Here is a 19010-nt window from a genome sequence, read left to right on the forward strand (position 1 = left end):
TTGTATAATGTTGCGTTTGATTGCAAAAGAAAACCCACCAAGAAAAAAAGAAAGAAAGAAAAAGAGAGAATAGTTTAATATATTCAAAACACATTCTTTTCTTTTATTTAAGCTGTAGCGAGATTCAGATGGACAAAAGAGAAAGAAAATTATTACAGATTTGTTTTATTAATCATGAATAAACTTTATTATACACAACTCTAAATTTCAGTTGGTCTTAGTCAGATGTGTTTTTAATTAAATCCTGCAACACTGTGCTCGCTGCCATCACTTTATATCTTAGTGTGCAATTCAAATATATACTTATTACAATATTTTCCCCCTTAACTCTCAACTCGCGTTTTTAAAATGTCTGTGATCATATTTGTCCGTTGACTTCTGTCTGGGCCTCGAACGATTCATCAGACAGGTTGGCAGCCTCCAACTGATGCTCCAGACTTTCATCATCGCCTCTATTCTGATCAACTCTTATCTTAAACTTAGTGATGAACTCATTACTGGCCAGCGCGTCCTCCTTTTTAGGGCATGTGGGCTTTGATAACAGCCGGCTTTCCAGTCGCTCTGCAAAGAAAATTCACAAAACATTTCTTATTTGGTAAGCTTGTTAACAAATTTTAGTTCAGTTTTGCTGAAAGTTATAGCATGCATCAAGTAAGAAGCAATTGGTTTTTAAAAAGCATATACATTCCCCAAAACATTTTTATTATGTGCATTTTGGAGAATAAAAGATTGTACACAATTTCCCTTTTTAAAGTAAAAAGATTATTAAGTCTAATTCTTACTTATTCAGTAGATTAAAGTATTGAAACATCATTATTCATAAAATATGCACATTACAAAATTAAAGTTATTCAAAAACTACTCAAGTACTTACTCCAATACTCACATTATTCAAGTAAATTTAATTTTTGCCAATGTAATGTCACATAAAATCTTAATCTGAATAAGGGATTTGAACCCCACTGTCACGGCCAGGGGATCAGCAGGCCGCTGACTAGTAGTGTTCTCTCTCTCTCTCTCGCCAGGGCGGAACTCATGGTGGGTTCACGCCCTCGGCCCACGCCCCTCTGAGGAGGAAACACCTGGGCCTCATCAGTGCAGCCAGCATTTAAGCCAGGGAGTGGCTTCTACTCATCACTGGATCGTTGTGTGTGACTCGCGTCAGTGCAGCCCGGCTCTGAGCAAGTTCTCTTTTGCTTCCCTGTGCAAAACCTCTAACGTGTGTTTCCTTCTGTACATAGATCCCCTGGACCCGACTCTGCATCCCCCGAGCGGTGTTTGGAGAGAGAGTCAGAAGAGGAGCAAGTGTCTTTTCCCTACCTGGATTTCCCCAGAGCCTTTTCCCTGTCACCGCTTTGTATATAGCACTATCCCCTGCACTGTTTGTATATACACCTGGTGGAACTGTAATAAATACAGACTGTGCCTCTGAGTCCTGCGTGTGAGTCCTCAAGCGAACCGTGACACCCACACAGATGAGAGCTTAGCAGTGAAGCTCTCTCTTAAAATTTGAGTTATAAAGTCAGAAGTTATCACTGACAGAGATCCATGTTCTTTTAACATAAGAAAGAATATTTGCTGAAATTGACATTAATCCAAGCCCTTAAAACGCCATTTTGGATTAAGCATTTCCTTTTAGAAAAGTCTTCAATGAGCAGGAAGCTCCAGTACTGAAAAAAGAAGCCAACATCAACTGCTAAACGTGCTAAAAGTAAGTAAGTCCCCGTAGACTCCTATGATCAAAACACATACAGTATAAAAGTTATAGGTTACAGATCTGAAAAGTAAAACAAATGTCAAAGTGCAAAAAGACTTATGGTCCCATAGAAGTCTATTCCATTTGCCTGGAATTAGGTGAACACCTTTGTGACAAATTTAATGGCTCAGTCATTTGTTTCATGTCATATTTAATAAAAGACTGACATGGTGGCATGTGGAATTGTCCATTTTGCACATATTTGGTCATTCTAAGCGTCAGAAGGGGAAAGATCATTCTGGGAATGCCTACTGGCGAAGGATGTGTGACTGACAAGTCCAGTGTGTGAAGTTTAACTACAGTCTAAGGAGCTTGGAAAGAAAAGCATCTGGACTTCTTTAAGTTTCTTGAAGATGTTTCACTTCTCATCTGAGAAGCTTCTTCAGTTCAGAATTTCTTCAGAGAACTGAAGAAGCTTCTTGAATGAGAGGTGAAATGCTCTTCAAGAAACTTAAAGAAGTCCAGATGCTTTTCTTTCCAAGCTCCTTAGACTACGATGACCTGAACGACTGAGAACCTTAACAGACAGTTCTTCCCTTCATTCATCATGCCTGATTTCAAAACACCAAGATGGCAGTCGTGAAAACACTCATCTTGAGTCTTCATGGGACTATGGTGAGATCAGTTATGCCTCTTATGATGCTGTCCCAGACTTCAAAGCAGTATAAAACATGTTTGCAGCCTGTAACAACTGTGCATGCGGTTATTTTTCGTTTTAAGATTTCCGTGTTTAAATCATAATAAGATTTATTTTTAATTTTAATTAACTTGAGGTGAGTCAGATTCTTTCATTCAAGTCACTGAATGAATCTCTTGACATGTTTGGGGGTAGGTGCCTTTTGTAGCATTTTAATGCAATTATCTGACAGATTATATGGTCTACACCATAGGTGTCAAACTCTGGCCAAATTTGGCCCGCAACCTAATTACATTTGGCCCGCGAAGCCATACCAAATTACTATTAGAGCTGGCCTACTGGTATTATACAGCTAATATATATTGTTTAGTATTAAGCTTTGCTTGTTCCATATTCAGTTTTTCAGCAAAATGTGTTTGAGTCCATAAGAAAAGATTCATTCTTATATCTGGAGGAATAAATATATTTCAATAAATATTAAAGTTAGCCCGCGACTTTGATCCAGTTTTGAATTTTGGCCCACTGTGTATTTGAGTTTGACACCCCTGGTCTACACTGTTATTAACTATACTAACACTGTGTTCCAGAAGTCTGTGCTGCAAAGAGGCAAAGTGAATACCGCACCTGCAGGAGTAATGGGGGTCATCAGTCGGTTCAGCTGGATGTTCCAGTGCCGTACCTGTTGACTGGCATTCCTCAGCCTCTCCTGAACCTCCTGGAAACAAAAATCATGCAGGCATCTTCATCAGTGTTGTTTTAGAAGAGCACTAAATAAGATGCTGCTCACAAAGCCAGTCAAAACAAACTTGTTCACCTCCAGACGCTGGTGACTTCTTTGGCGAGATGCCTGCAGATCCTGGAGCTCCTGAGAGGCAGAGTTGAGGGCTGAGGGGGTGTCCTCATCGGGACTGCCATCTGACAGCTCCTGTATGGGGCTGAGGTTTTGCATTGTACGTTGCTGCTCCTGGAGGAGCTGGAAATGTTTCCTCTTTTCATCTTCAGCCTGCAGCAACCTGAAGGAGGGGAAAAAGGGAAGAAGCAACTGAAAATGTTAATACTTCTCATGGATATCTCAGATCTCCATCACAAATAAAATAATAAAGGGCCATAATAAGAGTTAGAAATCCATTGTTACCGCTCAAGCTCCAGTCTGGCCCTCTCCTCCTCCAGCCGAGCCTGGATCTCCATATTAAGGGCAACTTCCAGCTGCTGCTGTGTCAGCTCCAGCTCCCTGATCCTCTTCTTCTGTTGTTCAGCCTCCTTTTCCTTCACCTGCATCTCAGCCTGCATGCTGTCTTTTATCTATGCACACACACACACACAGCTACATAAACAGATGCACCAACAGAGCGGTATAAACTGACCTATTCCTGAATTACCTTTTCCTGGACTGTCATAACCATTTTTCCAAATCATTAAAGACTAGGTGTGAATTTTATAATGACAGTCAACATTTTGCTGGAGTTCTCAAAGATCAAAGTCAAGGAGAAAAGACTCTGTACATAATTGGTGTCAAGTGGAAAACTTTTTTTTTTACCATCACAGCCTCTTTCAGCTGTCTTTCCAGTTCCAGCTGCACCTCCCTCTGCTTCCTCCGCTCTCTCTCCTCTGCCTCCCTTCGGCGAGTTTCCAGTTCCCGTGCATGCTGTGAAACAGATGAAAGAGACATTGTTTGCTTTGTGTTTTCACCTCTATCCAGCAGGTGACACTAGGCCATCAGCTTCGAGGTTCAACGTATTGTGCTTTCAGCGGTGCTCTTCTTGATAACTTGGTTGAAGTAAGTGGGTATTTGAGTTCATGTTGCTTTCCTTACAGCTGTAAGTAATCTGCTCATTCCGCTTTTGATCTTTGGCACCAACAAGTGATTTTTTCCCAGAGAAGTGCTGCTCACAGGAGATTTCCTCCATTTCAGACCATTTTCTATAAACCGGTTAGATGGTTGTACAGTTTCTGAAATACTCAGACAAGCCTGTCCGACACAAACAACAATGCATGTTCAAAGTCATTTAAATCCCCTTTGACCTTCAGCAGGTCATCTTATTAATGTATACATGCCTAAATGCACTGAGCTGCTGCTATGTGATAGGCTGATTAGGTATTTGACCTAATGAGCAGCTCAACAGGTGTATCTAACAAAAATTTGGCCAGTGAGTGTACAGTGGGGCAAAAAAGTATTTAGTTAGCCACCGATTGTGCAAGTTCCCCCACTTAACATAAGAGTTATGAGTTATAAGATGCAGGTCGATGTGTAAAAATAACTCAGTTGTTTGGTGGTGGCTATGGCAGGGCTTCCACAGAGGCCAGCAGGTGGATGAGGGAAGGGGAAGCAGGAGGAGAGCCCCGAGGCGGCCACCAGTCCGAGTGTCAGGTGAACTGAACTTCAGGTAAGAAGTTATGACCTGCAGTCTATCTGGGTCAGATATAAGCCAAGTTTAGGTGGAGTTTATTTTCGTTGTGCTGACTTTTTACAGTCAGTTACAATACCTCATACTGTGTGAGCTAGCATGACAAGTTTATACAGATGTTCGGTTGCTATGATGTTACTGATAGTGAACTTTATTTTATTCATAAGGTTAGTTAGTAGAGTTGCCAACAGCTCCTTAAAAAATGGAATGGTCCCTCATTCAGAGAAAATATTACGCGTTTGGTATTGAGCTGAGAAGAGACGCAGTTTGTCCCGGACTTCAGCTAGGATGGAAAAAGACACAAAACTGGAGTTATTCTGTCTTTACGCTGCACAGCTGCCTCTTCTCCTCTCATTATCTCTCCTCTCTCTCCTGTTGCTACTTCAATCATGAAACTGATCAATGATCAGCTGATCGTCTCTCTTGTTTGTTTATCACCCACTTTGAGCCAGAAAGAGGAAACCAGCAGATGTCGCGCTAAACAGCAGCAGCACGTTTAAGCTTGATCAGCTGTTGTTAGAATTTATTTAGTTAGAATGTTTGCTGGAGCCACAGCTGTAAAGCTGTAAAGCTGCTGGTCATGATGTCGGTTTGGATATGTGGTGAGAGGGAAACATGAAGATGAAACCAGGAGATGTCCTTACTGAATCATCAGAGCTGAACAGGTGATGGAGAAACAGGTTTACCTTTTAGGTGACAGGAATGAGTTGAAGTTATGAACTGTTTCTGAGAGATAAATAACACCAGGATCCTTTTTTTATGTACCTGACAGCTGGTAACTGTGCAGGGGCGGGTCTAGCAAAGTGTTGCCAGGGGGCCAGGTAGGGCATTAACAGGGAAAGGTGGGCACAAAGAAATACTTTTCTTTTTTATTCTCATTTAAAATATCTAGCTTTTATTAAATAATTATCTGAATCTTGTGAAGAAAGTTTTTATCTGACGTAAAATGTATGGAAATTATACATATACCAAAAAGACTGTACATCACTGTCACAACAGCATTTGTTTTCATTCAAAGGCTTTATGGCTTTAATACCTGGTGGGCCAATCTGTAGTGAAAATGCCCAATTTTTTGTCCCAGTCCAGCCCTGCAGGTTAATACTGGCAGTGTCACCATGCCAGCTGACTGCATTTCATCATCAGCCAGTGTTGTTCTCAATATTACCAAAGTAAGGCAGCATATAAAGTATTTACTTGCTTTCAGGTTTTATTCAAATGTTAGTCTTTTCAGTTGTTTCTCCACTTTTTTCCTGTTTCAAAATCAAACACCAGTTTGTGAGAAGATTATCTTCTTTTTTTTTTTTAACAGGCATTGGTTTTGCATTGGAATTGGCTAATTTGCCAATTGTATGTTAAAAATGTTCGTATTTTAATATTCAAAAATGTTTTTGCCCAAAACACATGTGCACTACATGTCAGTAAAAATACTATGCAAATATTGATGTCCTTGAATGCTGAATAAACACTGACTGATTGTATCTCTTGTACTTAATCAACACAGTATCTAAACACTTTGCACCGTAGTGGTTAAAATCTCATTCTAATAAGGTTACGGTTATTAGGTTTACAGGGTTATTGAATTATGGTGAACGGTTGGTAGAATTGTTTTTAACATTATCTGCCAATTACATCTGCCACCCTTCTCCAAATCTGTGCCCCTACCTGGCCCCCCCAACAAAAATTTTCTAGACACGCCACTGCATCCTGGTGCATATATATTGTGCATGCGTGTTCCTTTAGGAAACAGGAAGATTGGTAGGAGAAAGAAACGTATTAATCTTGTTTGTTAGGATCATAGCCATAAATGGAGGACTCTTATAAAGTCCATGGATTTTCATTCACACATATTACATGAGGTATCTACTCTTTACACACTAAGGATCCACACTACCAGGGCTACGGCACACAGCTGTTTTATAAATCATCAAAACCAATACTATCCTAAGATTTATTATATACAAAAATGATCTGTTCCAAAATGTTTTCATGTAATCCTGAAAACAGAAAAACAATCTTCTGCACTATTAACCATCCACAAATGGAAACAACAGACAATACAGGTGATTTTAGCTAAAAAGCCAAGAAAAAATTGTGTGGGGTTTTTTTTTTTCAAACGATGTAATTTACAGCCACAGAGGACAGAAAGCTGCAGTATGTAGAGAAAGAGAAGAGTTAAACCTATAATCAACATGAGTCCTTGTAGATGGCAGCCTCCGGTTTTTAAAGACTTCTATTGGTCTCTAGTGGACAACAGAGGTAACTGCAGGATTGGAGCCAGAATAGTGTAACTGCAGTTCAAAACGACATATTTTTTTGATTTCCCATAGAAAGTGTGTGTCCAGCCACGTGTCAGTCCAAGTGGCAGGATTTAGTAATTCTGGTAATAGTTAAATGTAAGTCATTCACAAATATTAAGTCGCAAGATTTCAGTCTGACTAACCTTGGAAGATTACACGAAGACAATGTCCAGATATGCAGACGCACGCATATATCTAGCGTATAAGAAATTTCTTTGCACAAACTGTTGAGTCAAATGCCATTTGTTTTTCACAGTTTCAGGGGGTGCACCGTTCCTAGAAATACTGCAATACCAGGTCGATGCGTGGAGTGGACGGAGCAAGCCCCTATTCCATCTCCCTGCTCCAAAAATCAATTTAATATATGGTCCCCGGGTAGGGGACGTATCAGACATTAAACTGATAAGAACAGATTTTTTTTTCTTTTTTATTATATACAAAAATGATCTGTTCCAAAATGTTTTCATGTAATCCTGAAAACAGAAAAACAATCTTCTGCACTATTAACCATCCACAAATGGAAACAACAGACAATACAGGTGATTTTAGCTAAAAAGCCAAGAAAAAATTGTGTGGGGGTTTTTTTTTTCAAACGATGTAATTTACAGCCACAGAGGACAGAAAGCTGCAGTATGTAGAGAAAGAGAAGAGTTAAACCTATAATCAACATGAGTCCTTGTAGATGGCAGCCTCCGGTTTTTAAAGACTTCTATTGGTCTCTAGTGGACAACAGAGGTAACTGCAGGATTGGAGCCAGAATAGTGTAACTGCAGTTCAAAACGACATATTTTTTTGATTTCCCATAGAAAGTGTGTGTCCAGCCACGTGTCAGTCCAAGTGGCAGGATTTAGTAATTCTGGTAATAGTTAAATGTAAGTCATTCACAAATATTAAGTCGCAACATTTCAGTCTGACTAACCTTGGAAGATTACACGAAGACAATGTCCAGATATGCAGACGCACACATATATCTAGCGTATAAGAAATTTCTTTGCACAAACTGTTGAGTCAAATGCCATTTGTTTTTCACAGTTTCAGGGGGTGCACCGTTCCTAGAAATACTGCAATACCAGGTCGATGCGTGGAGTGGACGGAGCAAGCCCCTATTCCATCTCCCTGCTCCAAAAATCAATTTAATATATGGTCCCCGGGTAGGGGACGTATCAGATATTAAACTGATAAGAACAGATTTTTTTTTTCTTTTTTATTATATACAAAAATGATCTGTTCCAAAACGTTTTCATGTAATCCTGAAAACAGAAAAACAATCTTCTGCACTATTAACCATCCACAAATGGAAACAACAGACAATACAGGTGATTTTAGCTAAAAAGCCAAGAAAAAAATTGTGTGGGGTTTTTTTTTTTTCAAACGATGTAATTTACAGCCACAGAGGACAGAAAGCTGCAGTATGTAGAGAAAGAGAAGAGTTAAACCTATAATCAACATGAGTCCTTGTAGATGGCAGCCTCCGGTTTTTAAAGACTTCTATTGGTCTCTAGTGGACAACAGAGGTAACTGCAGGATTGGAGCCAGAATAGTGTAACTGCAGTTCAAAACGACATATTTTTTTGATTTCCCATAGAAAGTGTGTGTCCAGCCACGTGTCAGTCCAAGTGGCAGGATTTAGTAATTGTGGTAATAGTTAAATGTAAGTCATTCACAAATATTAAGTCGCAAGATTTCAGTCTGACTAACCTTGGAAGATTACACGAAGACAATGTCCAGATATGCAGACGCACGCATATATCTAGCGTATAAGAAATTTCTTTGCACAAACTGTTGAGTCAAATGCCATTTGTTTTTCACAGCTTCAGGGGGTGCACCGTTCCTAGAAATACTGCAATACCAGGTCGATGCGTGGAGTGGACGGAGCAAGCCCCTATTCCATCTCCCTGCTCCAAAAATCAATTTAATATATGGTCCCCGGGTAGGGGACGTATCAGATATTAAACTGATAAGAACAGATTTTTTTTTTCTTTTTTATTTTTACTTACAACACCATCTTACATTTCCATTTGCTCAACATTCCATTGAATACTTTTCATATTTCACAAAAACATCTTTTACATCATTCATAATAATCCTTCCACCTGTCCTTAATCGTGTCTATTCCCCATCTTTGTAATTCATGCCGATATATCCCCTCAAATTCCCTCTCTATATCCTTTATTGTTCCCATCTCTTTCCATTCATACCCCCCCTTTATATACCCCTGTCTTGCCCTCCATATCTTAAGTTTTGTAATTGATAACAACATACAACGTATTTTATTTTCCTCCTTCTTTTTATCCTTAGGCCTAAGATAAGTTATTTCCTCATATGTCAAAGCCTCTAGTCCCTTATACCTCCTCTTCATTCCAGCCCATACCTTTTTTGCATATTTGCACCCCCATAGGACGTGTTCAATCGTTTCTTCCTCTGTGCAATTATCCCTCGGACATTCTTTTAACTTCCCCAAATTATGTGCATACATCGTAGTCCTTACAGGTAATTTCCTATGTAGGTGCATCCAATTAAAATCTTTCAAAACATTCTTATAACTCTTATCCTGTGCGTATTCCCAAACTTCCGAACTCACTATCCCCTGGTTGTAGTTAGCATTCCTCACCAGTTTTTTATACAGAAGTTTATGATTTTGTATTGTATCCACCTCCCTGCACTCTATATGTCTCTTTCCCCACTTAACCATCCTCTGAAAGTATTCTGGTCTTGTCTCTGCCTTCGGCCCCTGATTTTCCCACCCAATTAAAAACCGGTATGGAATAGCTAACCAGAACCATAACAATATCTGACATTTATGAATATATGGCTTCTTTAACAGCGTACACACATTTGCATAAAAAATCGTATCTAACTTTAACGGAATGTTCGGTACCCCTTTTCCCCCATCGGCAACCTCCTGATACATTTGTACTCTCTTTACGTACTCGTAACCTCCCCATATAAAGTTAAATATTCCCCTCGTTATTTGTGCTCTAAATACTTGTGGCATCGGGAACACATAGCCTAGATACAATAATTTCGGCACCACCTCACTCTTTATCACTAACACCTTCCCAGTAATTGTAAGCTTCCTCATTTTCCATAGTCGTAATTTCCTTTCCACCTCTGCCATCTTCCCCTTCCAGTTCCAAATAGCATCGCCCTCCTTATTCCCAAAAGAAATTCCTAGAATGTCCATAGGACCTTCACACAAAGTATAATCACAAATATTTTCCCTTCTCCCTTCCCACGTCCCCAAGTACTTATATTTTGTCTTTTCCTTATTTATTTTTGATCCTGTAACTTCTTCATATATTTTTAATATTTCCACAACTTCTCTTAAACTGTCGTCGTCCGCTAAATATAGTATAGTATCATCCGCATATTGAGATATTTTCAAACATTCCCCCCCCGGCATCATTATCCCCCTCACTCTTTTATTCTCCCGAATCGCACAAGCCAATGGTTCAACATATAATACATAGAGTACCACCGATAACGGGCACCCTTGTCTCAACCCCCTCGCTTGATGAACTTTTTCCGTGAGGAACCCGTTCAATTTGATTTTTGAATATATCTCTTTATAAAGGATCCTCACCCACCTTATAAATTGTTTTCCCAAGCCCATCTTAGTCATTACCTCCCACAAAATTTCGTAATCTAGCCTATCAAATGCCTTTTGTTGGTCTAAACTTACACAGATTGCCGCCATTTTTCTATCCTTTACATATGCAAGTATGTCTCTATGTAATTGTATATTCCATGAAATTTGTCTCCCCTTCACCCCACACGTTTGATCACTTCCCACTATATCCGACATTACCCCTACCAATCTATTTGCAATTATCTTACTTAAAATCTTATAATCTACACATAACATAGTGAGAGGTCTATAATTCTCAAGTAAATGAGGATTCCCTTTCTTAAATAATAACGAAATCACACCCGTCCTCATACTCTCCGCCATCTCTTCCCCCTCTAATATTTCTTTAAAGACCTCCAACAAATGTAACCCTATCACTCCCCAAAATACCTCATAAAATTCTTTCGTTAATCCATCTATTCCTGGTACCCTATTTACCTTCATTCCCTTTACCACCTTATATGCCTCTTCCATCGTTATTTCCCTTTCCAGAAACTCCCTATCTTCCTCTACTAATCTCCTCTTTAATGACCCCAAAAGAACATCTCTTTTTTCTGTCCCTACTTTTTCTTTTCTAAATAAATCCTCGTAATATTCTTTTACTACCCCCAACATGCTTTCCCTCCCTATAATCTCCTTCCCATCCTTTTCCAATTTCTCTATAACCCCCCTTTTATCCCTACTTTTCATCTTTTTAAAAAAATATGCGGAACACCTTTCATCTTCCTCATACTCTTTCTGTTTTAATTTATATGTTTCTGCTCTTGCCTTCCTCTCTAATAACTCTTCTTGCCTCACCTTTAAGTCTTCAATTTTCAAATCTACATTTTTTTCCTTCCCCTCCTTTTGTATAACATAAATATGTTCTATCTCTTTTTGTAACATATTAAATTCTTCTTTTCTACGTTTAGATCTATCTGTACAATATTCTATCGTAAATTTTTTTATCTTGCATTTTACATCCTCCCACCAATCCCCTTTTTTCCATAAAGTTCTTTTACTTTCACCCATAAAGGAAAGATCTCTAAAAATTTATCCCTATAATCTTTTTCCTTTAACACCTCATTATTTAATTTCCAATATCCCTTCCCGTATTCCATCCCTTCTATCTCCAAATCCACCTCTACCGCCTGGTGATCCGTGAGTAGAACCGGAATCGTTTTTCCCCCTTTAATTTTACACTTTTTATCTATCAAAATATAGTCCAACCTACTCTGTACCCCCCTTGTATTCCTCCATGTATACCCTACTTTTTTCCCCAGAAGTCTGCCCATAACATCCGTTAACCCGTATTGTCTTATAAATGTCTTTAATGGGAGAGAAAATTTTTCTTTTTCTAAAGATACATTAAAATCCCCTCCCACTATAATATTTTTCCTTGTAATAAAACAAGTGTCCATCGACAAAAGGAGTTCTCTTCTTTGTTTTGGATCCACATGTGCATACACATTTATTATCCGGCTTTGAACCCCGTTTTTTTCTACATCTACCACCATCACTCTTCCCTGTATCACCGTATAACTTTCTTTTATTTTTATACTTTTATTTCCACACAACACTCCCACCCCTGTCCCATATACTCCTCCTATACTCCATGCCGATTCACCCCCCCTCCACTGCTCCGAAAAAATAACAACATCCTTCTCGTCCTTCAAATGTACCTCCTGTAATAAACATACATCAAAATTATAAAACAACAGAAATTCATATACCATTTGTCTTTTTCTGGCATTTTTTAACCCCCTTACATTTAACGTAATTATTCGGAACCTCACCATTTTGTAGTAAAAAAAGGGGTATCTATACACCTAAGCAGAGGGCACTTAATAATTTTATAACAAAGAAACAAAAGAAAAAACAGATACCATCTCCTAGTTGTCTTTTTGATCTTCATATCCCCTGAAAAAAAGGAAAACTTTACAAAATTAGAGCCGAAAAAGAAAAAAAAGAAAAACCTCTGTCGTCCATTTTCCCCTCCCTTATTAGTCCATGTTGACTTGCGCCAGCAAATTTTTTATAAATGAATCTTCCGATTTTTCTTCACTTTCTACTTCTTCTTCTTCAACGTCTCCATCACTCGTTAAATCACTCATTGGTGTGTGCATACATTCAGTCTGCGTCCCTCTCAACACATACGCTCCCATCTCCCCTCCCTCTTCCATCCGCTCTCCTTTACCTTCTTTCAAATTAGTCTCTCCTGGAGGGACTCCCGAGCTCACTTTCCTACGCCTTTTGGCCGACTTTCTTCGTGGCTTAGCTGCCACTTCCCATATTTGTCCTTCTTCGCACTGCTTCTCCCCATTTTTCTCCCCCATCTTATCGCCTTCTTCTTTTCCTTGTTCGGCCCCATCCTCTCCCCCCCCTCTTCTTCCTCATTAGTCTGATTCCTTTCTGCTGGTGGCGCCTCTTGTGCGCTTTCCCCAATATTTGTTCCTATATCCGTTTCTTCATACCGCTCTACCTCGGTCCCTGCTTTAGCTGCTTCCGAATATGATCTGGGCCTAGTGCAATCTCTTGCCATATGTGTATCTGAGCCACATAAGTGACACCTTCTAGGCTCTTTGCAGTCTCTTGTGATATGGCCATTTTTCCCGCAGCTCCTACACCTCACCTGCTCACAATTGTCTGCATTATGTCCCGTACTGCCGCATTTTCTGCATGCTTGTGGCTGTCCTGCATACACCAAAAAACCTCTGTCTGCTCCGATGGAAAACACTGCAGGCGGGTGGCAGTATCCATCTTCCGTTGTCATATCCATTTTAAGTTTTACCCGAAACTGTCTTTTTCCAGTCCATAGGCCTAGCCCGTCCTTTATTTTTCGTACCCCTGGGAGCACTGTAACGTACCGCCCCAGGAAGTACTTAATGGTCTCTTCTGTAACCCAGGGATTATACATGTACACCGTTAAAATCCTATAGTCGTTCCTGTATAACGGGGTTACCATATATTTTTTTAGTTCTTCATTTTCTTCTGTACCACATCTCTTTCTCACCTCCTCCGCGTACTCTCCCGTGCAAAAAGTCACGTCATAGTGCTTAGTTGCCGTGCTTTGCTGGAGGCAGTAGATTTCCTCTGGTTGTACCTTCAATGCATCATAAAGGATCCTTCGTCCGAAATTAATTCTGTCATGGAAATCCTTTTCTTTATCCATTAGTTCGAATCTCAAGGTATTCCTCGTTCCATACGACAATGTATTCCTCTCCGAAAAATTGGCCGACGTCGCCGCCATCCTACATTGCTTCTCGCCTTGTAACTGATAAGAACAGATTTTTTTTTTTTTTTTTACTTCTTTTATTTTCTTTCCACAACAATTCAAAAAACTTTTTCCATTTCCATTACAAAGACATATTTACATTTCATTTCTTTCCCACATTCATTCATCACAAACCAATCATTTTCATGTAACATATTCATATAACTTATTGCTTTTCATTGCTCCTTTTCCCTTTCTCCCTTCCTTACTCTTTACCTACCACCACTTTTTAGGTGCCTTCGCAGTAAAGAAGGAAGGGAAATCTTTCCATCTATCCTTGATCGTGTCTATTCCCCATTTTTGTAGTTCATGCCAGTATGTCTTTTCAAATTCCCTCTCTACAGCTTTAGTCGTACCTATTTCCCCCTCTTTATATCCTCCCGTTATACAACTCTGTCTTGCCTTCCACAATTTCATTTTTACAATTGTTAACAACATACAACGTATTTTGTATCTCTCTTTTTCTATGCTGTTAGCCCTGAAAAGGGTAATCTCTTCATAAGTCACCGTGCCCAAACCTTTATACTTCCCCTTTACCCTTTCCCATACCTTTTTTGCGTATTCGCATCCCCAAAGTACGTGTTCTATTGTTTCCTCTTCTACGCAGTTGTCCCTCGGACACTTTTTCTGTTTTCCCAAGTTATGTGCATACATGATGATCCTCACGGGTAACCTTTTGTGTAAATGCATCCAATTAAAATCCTTCAAAACATTTTTAAAGGTCTTATCCTGTGCACATTTCCACACTTCTGGACTCACCGGTACCTGGTTATAATTAGCTTTCCATACCATTTTCTTATATAAAAGTTTATGGTTTAGTACGGTATCCACCTCTTTACATTCAGCATGTTTCTTTCCCCATCCCAGCATCCTCTGAAAATATTTTGGTCTAGTTTCCGCCTTTGGTCCCTTATTTTCCCACCCTATCAAAAAACGGTATGGAATCGCTAACCAAAACCATAACAATATTTGACATTTATGGACATAGTTCTGTTTCAATAGCTTGCATACATTTGCATAAAACATTGTATCTAACTTCAAAGGGACATTTGGTACCCCTTTCCCACCATCTTCAATTTCTTGATACATTTGCGTTCTTTTGACATACTCATAACCCCCCCAAATAAATTTAAATATCGCTCTGGTTATTTGCGCTCTGTAGATCTGAGGCATCGAAAACACATAGGCCAGATGTAATAACTTCGGCACCACCTCACTCTTTATAAGCAGAACCTTCCCCGTAATTGTTAATTTCCTTGCTTTCCAAAGGCCCAGCTTCTTTTCTACCGCACTTAACCTTTTTTTCCAATTGCTAAGCTCATCTCCTTCCTTATTTCCAAAGGTGATTCCTAAAATATTCATTGGGCCTTGGCACAAAGTAAAATCACAGATATTATCTCTTCTACCCTCCCATGTCCCCAGATATTTATACATCGACTTCTCTTTATTTATCTTTGATCCAGTCGCTTTTTCATAAATATCTAAAATTTCTATCGCAGCCTTTAAACTATCATCATCTGCCAGATATAATACTGTATCGTCCGCATACTGCGATATCTTTAAAACTTCCCCCCGCGGCATCGGAATCCCTTTTACTCTCTGGCTTTCCCTTATTGCGCAAGCCAAAGGTTCAACATACAGTACATAAAGAACAACAGATAATGGACATCCTTGCCTCAAACCCTTTGTTTGATACACTTTTCCTGTAAGGAATCCATTTACTTTTATTTTCAGACTTATGCCGTTGTATAAATTTTTTACCCATTTTTTAAATTTCTCTCCCAAGCCCATATACTGCATTACCCTCCACAAAAAATCATAATCTACCCTATCAAAGGCCTTTTGTTGATCTAGGCTCACACATAGTGCTGGCAAATTTCTATCTCTAACGTATGTGAGTATGTCTCTGTGTAGTTGCACGTTCCAAGACATTTGCCTCCCCCTGACCCCACACGTCTGATCCTTCTCCACTATTTGCATCATTACTCCCGCGAGTCTATTTGCCAATATCCTACTCAGGATCTTATAATCCACACATAGCATAGTTAACGGTCTATAATTATCAAGTTGTTGTGGGTTACCTTTCTTGAATAGAATAGAAACCACACCCGTCTTCATACTCTCTGTCATCTCCTTTCCCTCCATGATTTCCTTAAAAACTCCCAACAAATGTTTCCCCACCATTCCCCAAAAAGTTTCGTAAAATTCCTTTGTTAATCCATCTATCCCTGGCACTTTGTTTGCCTTCATTCCTTTTAATACTTTATATGCCTCCCCTATTGTAACTTCCCCTTCTAAACTGTCGCTTTCTTCTCCCGTTAATCTCTTTTTTATTTTCTTTAAGAAAAAATCCCCTTTTTCTCCCTCTAATTTTTCTTTTCTAAACAAGGCCTCATAATACTCCTTCGCCGTTTTAAGCATATTTTCCTTCCCTTCTATCATTTTCCCATCCTTCTCTAATTTTATTATAACTCCCTTTTTTTCCTTACTTTTCATCTTTTTAAAGAAAAAGGCCGAACATTTCTCGTTCTCCTCATACTCCTCCTGCTTTATCTTATATGTTTCAGCCCTTGCCTTCCTTTCAAGTAGTTCTTCCTGCTTCAATCTTAAACTTTCCATTTTCTCGTCCATGTTTTTGTTGTTTCCTTTTTCATTTTGTAGTGTATAAGTATATTCTATTTCTTTTTGCAATATACGAAATTCCTCTTTCCTTACGCTGGACCTTTCCGTAAAATAATCCACCGTAAACTTTTTTATTTTGTTTTTTACATCCTCCCACCAATCCAGTTTATTTATATATAAGCTTTCCATCTCCTCCCATAAAGGGAAGAGCTCTGCAAACCTTTCCTTATATTCTTTTTCCATAAGTACTTCGTTATTCAGTTTCCAGTATCCTTTTCCATAATCTATTCCTTCTATCTCCAAATCCACCACTATCATTTGATGATCTGTGAACAAAGCCGGTATTATTTTCCCTTGTTTTATTTTACACTTTTTCTCTATCAAGATGTAATCTAATCTACTTTCCATCCCTCTTGTGTTCTTCCATGTGTACCCCACTCTTTTCCCTTGTAGTGTGGCCATTACATCTATTAAACCGTATTTTTTTATAAAGGTCTTAAAAGGGAGCGAAGTTTTTATTTTCTCCAGTGAACAGTTGAAATCCCCTCCCACAAAAATATTTTTCCTTGTCATAAAACAAGTGTCCATTTTTGAAAGAAGTTCTCTTCTTAATTTGGGATCCACATATGCATACACATTTATTATACGGTTTTGTGTCCCACTTTTTTCCACATCTACAACCATAACCCTTCCCTGTATTAAAGTATAACTGTCCTTTATTCGTATACTTTTATTCCCACATAACACTCCTACCCCAGTCCCATGTACTCCCCCTATACTCCAGACCGATTCACCTCCTCTCCATTCCTTCGTAAAGAGGTCAACATCCCCCTCATCTTTTAAATGTACTTCCTGCAACAAGCAGACATCAAAATTATAATACAACAAAAATTCATAAACCATTTTTCTTTTCCGAGCATTCCTAAGTCCCCTTACATTTAATGTTATTATTCGAAAGTTTCCCATGTCTTAAAACATAAATCAAAAAAAAAAAAAAAAAAAAAAAAAAAGGGTCTCAAAAACAAAACCAAAACAAATCAAAACCATAGGAGTTTTATTTCAGTATCCCCATTTTTAACTCTTCATATTAACCTGCGCCAATAAGTTCTTAATAAAGGAATCTTCCGATTTTTCTTCGCTTTCAGCCTCTTCCCCCGTATCCCCATCACTAGTGAAGTCGCTTAAGGGGGTATGCATGCATTCAGTCTGTGTACCCCTCAAAACATGTCCCTCCGTATTTTCCACCTGCTCGATCCGTTCCTCCCTATCCTCTTTATTTTCCGTTTTTGTCTCTTCTGGAGAAGCACCTGAGCTCACCTTTCTCCGCCTCTTTGCTGATTTTCTCCGCGGCTTCGCTACTACTGCCCACACCTGTCCGTCCTCTGCTTGTTTCTCTCTCTCGGCGTCCGATTCACGTAATGTTCCTTCCTCCTTATTCCTCTGCTCTACTCCGCCTTCCTTGCTCCCAGCTCTCTCCTCGTTAAGGTGATCTTCGGCAGCCGTTGACGCCTCCTGTGTTCTTTTTCCGATATCAGCTTCTGCATCCGATTTTCTGTAATGTTCATTTCCTGCCGCTTCAGAATATGACCTTGGCCTAGTACAGTCTCTTGCCATATGGGTCTCTGAATCGCACAAATGACATTTTCTAGGTTCCTTACAGTCTTTAGTTATGTGGCCTATCTTCCCGCAACTCCTGCACCTCATTTGTTCACACCTGTCCGCATTATGTCCGGTACTGCCACATTTTCTGCACGCTTGGGGCTGCCCAGCATACACTAGGAAACCCCTATCTGCTCCTATGGAGAATACCGCGGGTGGATGGCAATATCCGTCCTCGGTAGACGTATCCACATTTAATTTGACTCGGAATTGTCTTTTTCCGGTCCATAGTCCTAAGCCATCCTTTATTTTGCGCACTCCTGGTAGTACTGTGACGTACCTTCCTAAGAAGTACTTAATTGTCTCTTCCGAAACCCAAGGGTTATACATATGGATCGTTAAAATCCTATAATCATTTCTGTACAAAGGAGTTACCGTATATTTCTTTAGTTCTTCGTTTTCTTCTCCGTGAAATCTCCTTCTCACCTCCTCCGCACATTCTCCCGTGCAAAAGGTTACATCATAATGTTTACTTGCCGTACTCTGCTGGAGGCAGTAGATTTCCTCAGGCTTTATCTTTAAAGCCTCGTAAAGGATCCTTCGTCCGAAGTTAATTCTGTCATGAATCTCGTCCTCTTTCTCCATCAACTCGAATCTCAAAGTATTTCTTGTACCTTGCATCCATGTATTTCTCTCATGAAAATTGGCCGACGCCGCCGCCATCCTGCATTGCTTCTCGCCTTATCACTGATAAGAACAGATTTTTTTTTTTTTTACTTCTTTTATTTTCTTTCCACAACAATTCAAAAAACT

At 39.3% G+C, this 19010-nt stretch overlaps 1 protein-coding gene and 3 non-coding genes across 4 annotated transcripts; all 4 read right to left on the minus strand.

Annotated features, from left to right (window-relative positions):
- Positions 1-72: 72 nt before the first annotated feature.
- LOC113007144 (uncharacterized) lies at positions 73-18212 on the minus strand. The gene is made up of 7 exons (XM_080290032.1): positions 17691-18212; positions 17352-17450; positions 3931-4038; positions 3529-3695; positions 3208-3406; positions 3018-3108; positions 73-561 (listed from the first exon to the last, which is right to left on the minus strand). Exons 1-7 carry the CDS (start codon positions 18210-18212, stop codon positions 359-361), a joined length of 1389 nt encoding a protein of 462 aa, XP_080146158.1. The 3' UTR covers positions 73-358.
- LOC145420762 (U2 spliceosomal RNA) lies at positions 7356-7542 on the minus strand. Its single transcript, XR_013902079.1, has one exon. It is a non-coding gene; the product is annotated as a U2 spliceosomal RNA (small nuclear RNA).
- On the minus strand, positions 8132-8319 carry LOC145420757 (U2 spliceosomal RNA). The gene has a single exon (XR_013902076.1). It is a non-coding gene; the product is annotated as a U2 spliceosomal RNA (small nuclear RNA).
- Positions 8911-9100, minus strand: LOC113037053 (U2 spliceosomal RNA). The gene has a single exon (XR_003274558.2). It is a non-coding gene; the product is annotated as a U2 spliceosomal RNA (small nuclear RNA).
- Positions 18213-19010: the final 798 nt, after the last annotated feature.

This window comes from Astatotilapia calliptera, chromosome 15 (genome assembly GCF_964374335.1).
Source record: "Astatotilapia calliptera chromosome 15, fAstCal68.1, whole genome shotgun sequence".
NCBI classification, from domain to species: domain Eukaryota; kingdom Metazoa; phylum Chordata; class Actinopteri; order Cichliformes; family Cichlidae; genus Astatotilapia; species Astatotilapia calliptera.

Bases quoted from the DNA above. Each gene is read 5' to 3' on its own strand.
- LOC113007144 (XM_080290032.1), bottom strand. From the start codon at position 18,212: ATGGCAAGAGACTGTACTAGGCCAAGGTCATATTCTGAAGCGGCAGGA. The intron at 4,039-17,351 runs GTAGGAGTGTTA...TCTGTTTCACAG, and splicing joins GGGGAGTACATGGGACTGGG to CATGCACGGGAACTGGAAAC. The intron at 3,696-3,930 runs GTAAAAAAAAAA...GTGTGTGCATAG, and splicing joins AGCTGAAAGAGGCTGTGATG to ATAAAAGACAGCATGCAGGC.